This window comes from Acanthisitta chloris, unplaced genomic scaffold, assembly GCF_000695815.1.
Source record: "Acanthisitta chloris isolate BGI_N310 unplaced genomic scaffold, ASM69581v1 scaffold12630, whole genome shotgun sequence".
Classification (NCBI taxonomy): domain Eukaryota; kingdom Metazoa; phylum Chordata; class Aves; order Passeriformes; family Acanthisittidae; genus Acanthisitta; species Acanthisitta chloris.
In genome coordinates, this window is record NW_008652300.1 from 11,512 (window position 1) to 17,845 (window position 6,334).

The 6,334-nt window shown below is 44.9% G+C and overlaps 1 protein-coding gene across 1 annotated transcript in view; it reads right to left on the reverse strand.

Moving 5' to 3' along the window:
- TDG (thymine-DNA glycosylase) overlaps positions 1-5,526 on the reverse strand; it is a gene marked incomplete at its 5' end in the record, with an annotated part of 5,686 nt that extends 160 nt beyond the window's left edge. Inside the window, 9 exons of the mRNA XM_009076849.1 lie at positions 257-260; positions 570-698; positions 936-1,107; positions 2,827-2,921; positions 3,006-3,088; positions 3,556-3,691; positions 4,365-4,434; positions 4,828-5,057; positions 5,378-5,526. Coding sequence (XP_009075097.1) covers positions 257-260; positions 570-698; positions 936-1,107; positions 2,827-2,921; positions 3,006-3,088; positions 3,556-3,691; positions 4,365-4,434; positions 4,828-5,057; positions 5,378-5,526 — 1,068 coding nt within the window. The remainder of the gene's footprint in view (positions 1-256; positions 261-569; positions 699-935; positions 1,108-2,826; positions 2,922-3,005; positions 3,089-3,555; positions 3,692-4,364; positions 4,435-4,827; positions 5,058-5,377) is intronic.
- Between the last annotated feature and the right edge of the window lie 808 nt (positions 5,527-6,334).

Genomic DNA, 6,334 nt, shown 5'->3' on the forward strand with positions numbered 1-6,334 from the left:
CTTCCGGGGAAAAAAGACAGAAATCAGACTGTTATTAGGAAGCCATTGGCAGCACCGAGCCTGTGCTCCCAAGCAATGCTTTACAGACTGAATCATGGAATTAGAATCACAGAATCAGCCAGGTTGGAAAAGACCTCCAAGATCATCAAGTCCAACCCTACCATGGTCACTAACCCTACCATGGGTACTAGACCATGGCAGTATGTGCCACATCCAGTCTCATCTTGAAAACCTACAGGGATAGTGAATCCACCACCTCCCTGGGCAGCCCATTCCAATCCCTGATCACTCTCTCCATAAAAAATCTCTTCCTAATATCCAGCCTAAACCTCCCCTGGCAGAGCTTGAGTCTGTGCCCTCTTGTCCTCCTGCTGGTTGCCTGGGAGAAGACACCAACTCCCATCTGACTCCAACCTCCTTTCAGGGAGTTGTAGAGGGTGATAAGGTCTCCCCTGAGCCTCCTCTTCTCCAGGCTGAACAACCCCAGCTCCCTCAGCCTCTCCTCACAGGACTTGTGAATAGAATAGACATAGAAAAAGGACATAGAATGCACCAGCATGGCACTTTACCAGCTCTGTTTGAAGAGAAGCTGCACTGCTCGGTGCCATACGACGTGGGTTCACAGTAAGCTCCTCCATATGCTGCTTCGTAGCCTGGATCATATTTTTCTTCCTTCACAGCCATCTTTTTAGCATCCTCTGCAGAAGACCCCAAGTATGAGTATTCAGAATAAAAACAGAGCACCTTGCAAAACCAGCCACAAATTCTACGAGCTAATCCCTGCTCCCATCTGAGCATTGAGGCTGTACTGAAAAGAGAGTGAAATCTGTAACTCTACACCACATCTCCCTCCCATTAAATCCTTTATTTCCTTTTGCTGCTGGATGTCTTGTACTCTACGTTTTACTAAAGGATGAACAAAATATCCACTGTACCTTGTGCAAGTTGCAAGTCAAACGTGTACTGCACCTCCTGCACCTCTGTGTTGGGTGCGATGCCTTTCAGTTGATCCCTTAAGTCTTTCAGCTTTATGTAATAATGAACTTTATCTTGGGCCCGAGGAAACTGAGCACACCTTGCACTGGATGATGGCATAACGTAGCAGAGCTTGAGACAAAGAGCAAGAAAAACAGCATTACTGACCCCTGAGCTAAGAGTTAATACTGAGAACAACTTCACAGTTAAGCTCACCGTTTGGACCCTTTGTACAAACTAATGTGATTGTGGAAGGGGCTGAAAGTCTGTCATTTTTCTTGGCCTGTTAGCTGTCTTGCCCTGAGGAGAGGCTAAGAGTTGTTTCTGTGCTGCAGGAGAAGCAGTACCAGTGTGTGTACAACTCACAAGTGTATGCCAGAGAGCAGAGCACAATCCAGATCTCCCTGAGCAAGCAGAGCTCTGAGCCAGAGAGTCTACAAAGGAGTATGTGACACACTGCAAACAGCTCAGCCCAGGGAGTGAGGCACCACAGGTTAACCAGTTTCTTGGCCAAGTGCCTTTGCACCACATGTGCCAGGGTGAGAATCTTCAGCTGGTATGGCTGAAGCGAATTTAATTGTCTCTGTCTCTGCCAACAGCCCTGACTAATGATGTCAAGTTAGTTCAGGAGAAACAAACTCTATCTAATACTTTAACTACTACGAAGTGTTTCTGACCAAGTACCAGTAAAGGGGTTATTTATCTTTCTTACATCTACTGCAGAAGTCTTTAAGAGCTACTTAAGAAGCAAGTCCTTAGTCACCAACAGTTCTCCAGGCTCTGACGGCAATGCTTCCCCTTCAGAGAAAAGCAGCTTCAACTTGCAGCACTAGTAATTTGGGATAGAAATAGGATGAAAACCGTCCCAAACTTTGAACGGACAAGGTAATGAATCTTTGGAGTAAGCTACCTTGGCAGGTAGCATAATTCTCTTTGCCTTAACCTGTTTATAAGCACATGTTAAACAAACCTATTTGAGATGATACATCTTAGACTCTTGAGAGATTTTCCAGCACTGGATGTCTGTGACTAATGCACTCCTCATCAAACTGCTGGTTTTATCTGGAGTGTTCAATTGGACTTCAAACTGCAAATCAGCTTAAGGAGATCCACTCTGATGGAAGCACTTGGGAATGCCCAAATCCAATAAATGATCTCATGGCTCTCTCCAACTCCCTAAAAGGCTTGGAGACAGGTGGGGGATGTCTGTCCTGCCATGACTGCAGGGAGAGGACTAGAGGGAATGGCCTTGAGCTGAGACAGGGCAGAGTCAGACTGGATGTAAGGAGAAATGTTTTCTCTGTGAGAGTGTTCAGGCACTGGGATACTGCCCAGGGAGGTGGTGGAGTCACCATCCCTGGAGGTGTTGAACAGGCAAGGCATCTGGACACTGGAGGATATGGTTTAGAGTTTCAGGGTTACAGCAGTGACAGGTGAATGGTTGGACTTGATGGCCTTAGAGGTCTCCTCCAACCCTGATGGTTCTACAATTGCACCGTTTCCCTTTCTCTATGCAAGTAAAAGCCTTTTACATCTCTTGTACTTCAGTCAAACTGATGTTACCATAACTGTGTGCAAGTCCTGAGATGTCATTAGATTTTACATAACTAAATCAGGGTTACAGCAGTGACAGGTGAATGGTTGGACTTGATGGCCTTAGAGGTCTCCTCCAACCCTGATGGTTCTACAATTGCACCGTTTCCCTTTCTCTATGCAAGTAAAAGCCTTTTACATCTCTTGTACTTCAGTCAAACTGATGTTACCATAACTGTGTGCAAGTCCTGAGATGTCATTAGATTTTACATAACTAAATGGAGTGCTCTGGTTTTGCTTCCTGGTCTCATTACTCACAGTTTCTGTATCTGGCACTTTGTGTGGTTGCAGTCCAAATTCCAAGTTCTTAACTTTTATTCCAAAAACTTCTTTACTAAAAATTTCATAAATACCTAAAATGAAAAGAAGATAGAATAAGAGATGGGAGGGGGAGAGCTACTGACAGAAGAAATTCCTGATGAAGTCAAGGCTCTCACATTTGCCATTGAAAGCTGCTATCCGAGGTTTGTACTTCTGTAGCTTCTGCATCAGGATTCGCCCTCCTTCCCGAAACTCTTTGCTGAAAGGGAAAGGAGTCAAAGTTATAATCATAACTAGTAATTCATTAGTAGTGGTGAGACATTGGAACAGGTTGATACTGGAGAAGAGATAGATGATATGGAGAAGAGAAGCACCTTCCAGGATCTGAAGGGGCTCCAGGGAAGCTGCAGAGGGACTCTGTTAGGAGCTGCAGTGACAGGACAAGGGGCAATAGGTGCAAATTGAAAGAGGGAAAATTAGGTTAGATCTTAGGAAGAAGTTTTCCCTGTGAGGGTGGTGAGACACTGGCACAGGTTGCCCAGGGAGGCTGTGGCTGCCCCAACCCTGGCAGTGTTCAAACCAGGTTGGATGAAGCCTTGAGCAACCTGCTGTTCTGGTGGGAGGTGTCCCTGCTCAGGGCAGGGGCTTGGGACTGGATGATCTCTAAAGCCCATTCCAACCCCTAAAATTCTATGATTCTGTGATATTCCCTTCTTGTTATCCTACCTGGACAGGTCTTTGCTTCCAGGTGTTGTCCTTTCAACCATGTTTGTAAATCCAATCCCATATTTATGTGGCAAAGTGTGGTCATCCATATGGTTCAGCTGTTCATTACTTAGACCAGACATGAACAGACACTTCCCTGTGAAGTAGGAACATAGGTATTTACCTATTTCTAAGGAAAAGAAAGCACAATCAAGAAAATCCCTGGACTAAGGGAGCACTGGAATGCCAAAGGAAGAATCTACTTTAACAAAGCATCAGTTAGTTTGGGCAGACTGTTACCTTATCCAGGAAAGTTTCAAAGAGCCAAAATTAATTTATCTACTGCAAGAGCACAAAAAATCCCCAGTGAACAGGAATTCCTCACCACGACCCTGTGTATGGAAACCAGAGTTTTATCCTGAAAGCTGATTACAGAGATTCCGTGATTCGCTTAAGCAGAGAGTGGATGTGATCCATGTAGATTTTGTGGGAAAGAAGGTGGCAAATACATGTCAGCTTTCTTTTACAATTTGCCATGGCTTCTCCTTGCACTGTACTGCTCTGACAGAAGCTACTGACAACCTGAATTCATATGTGACAAATCTAGACCTGCACTGAACGTCACCGACTACTTCTCTTCTATTCCCCTTTACATACAGTGTTTGAGAGAAGTAGTTATGGGATTTAAATCACCCTCGGGTCGTTAAAAGCAAAATCCTTCTCTCCATCAAAACAGGAAAAAAACCAACCCAAACCCGTTTAATTAAAATGTCACAAGTTCTAACAAAGTTCTGCCAATTCTAAGAGGAGAAAAGAAAAGAGAAACCTACAGAAATGGTTTCCAGGTCCTGGGTAATGATGTCCTTTGTAAGCTGCCATCAGGCCAGGGTTTATGCCAATCTGCAAAGATACCAGGCCAGTAAAACAATGAGAATACAGTTAACAGGTCAAAAATTGAGTCAAGTTATGGGGAGGATCCTTAGTCAGTTCTCTAAGTCACTGCTAACAAAGCAGTGTCTCGTTTAGCTGTGCAAAGCCAAGAGCAGTTCACAGTGTGTAGAGCTTCCAGCAAACACAGCAGCAGCCTCTCATGACTCTGCGTCATACCTAAGACTTGTGTTTCTCAGAACTTAGGACTATGTTACTATGACATTTAACAGAAAAGGCAAAGCAGCTCCACACACAGGAAACAGTTCATACACTTTATCTTGCAAGATCTTGCCATACAAGCAACACAGATAAGTAAGCAGGAGAGAGTATACACTTTTCTACCTCATCTTGTGAGCTACTTACTATTACAATGTCCAGATCAAAGGTCAAAATATCAGGCAAAGTCTTGGTCAGAAGCTCAGCCTCAGACACACCATTAAAACGGTCAACTTTTCTTTTCACTTTGAAAGTATCTGTGATCTTTTCCTGTTTGCCTTTTGACTTGGCTGTTTTTTCCTTTTTAGGAGCAGGTTTCTTGGGTTGCTTTGGCTCAGTCACTTTGGCTTTTCTTTTCCTTCCTCCTTTTTTAACTTCTGAAACAACAAAGCAAATATCCATTTTTTTGTACAAGTCTAATGTTGCAGTGTGGATATTCGAAAAGACTCAGCTAAACATGTGGATACAAAAAGAAATCAAATAGAAAAATTCACCTTTAAAATTCATTAATTTAAACAGTTACTAGATTAATCTTGGATTTACTGGCTCAACACTTAGGTAGCTTAGGTGTCTCTGCACCATAGACACCACTCAGACAATCACATTGACTTGGACAAAAACCAGGTCCAAAGAAGGAGTTTAAGGGCAATATTTCTTTACCAATTGATTACTATCGTTTTAGTGATAGTCAAACTACCTTTTGGAGGCTCCTGAGCAACGTTTGGCTCTGGAATGCCCTCTAGAGATGGCTGCTCAGTCATCATTTCCATGTTGGGCACTGCAGTCATCATCTGATGGAAGGGAAATGTGTAAAATGCCTGAGCTTGCTGAAGATAGGCGTAGTACCTGAGACAGGAACAAAAGAGAGACATCAGTTAACCAACAGTTTAGAAACTTAGTGATGTACCAAACAGACTGTGAACAGCAATCTTTATCAAGGCTGGCATGGATAGAATCATTGAGGTTGGAGGAGACCTCTAAGATCAACAAGTCCAACCACTACTCTGTCATTGCTGGAACCCCTAAACTCTAAACCATATCCTCCAGTGCCACATCCAGATGCCTGTTCAACACCTCCAGGGATGGTGACTCTACCACCTCCCTGGGCAGTATCCCAGTGCCTGAACACTCTCACAGAGAAAACATTTCTCCTTACATCCAGTCTGACTCTGCCCTGTCTCAGCTCAAGGCCATTCCCTCTAGTCCTCTCCCTGCAGCCATGGCAGAAGAGACATCCCCCACCTCTCTCCAAGCCTTTCAGGGAGTTGGAGAGAGCCATGGGGTTACTCCTGAGCCTCTTCTCCAGGCTAACCAAACCCAGCTCCCTCAGCCCTTCCCCATGTGCTCTAGCCCTTTGCTTTCCTCGTTGCCTTTGTCTGGGCTCACTCCAGAACCTCAATATCCTTTTAGCAGTGAGTGCCCAAAGCTGAGCACAGCACTGAGCTGTGACCTCCCCAGTGCCCAGTCCAGGGGGATGAGCACTGCCCTAGTACTGCTGGTTACACTGTTCTTGATCCAGGCCAAGATGCCCTTGGCCTCCTTGGCCACCTGTGCACACTGTTGGCTCACACTGAGCCGCTGCCACCAGCACCACCAAGGCCCTTTCTGAACAACACCTCTTTGGGGCTGTTGTGTCCCAAGGGTAGAACCAGCA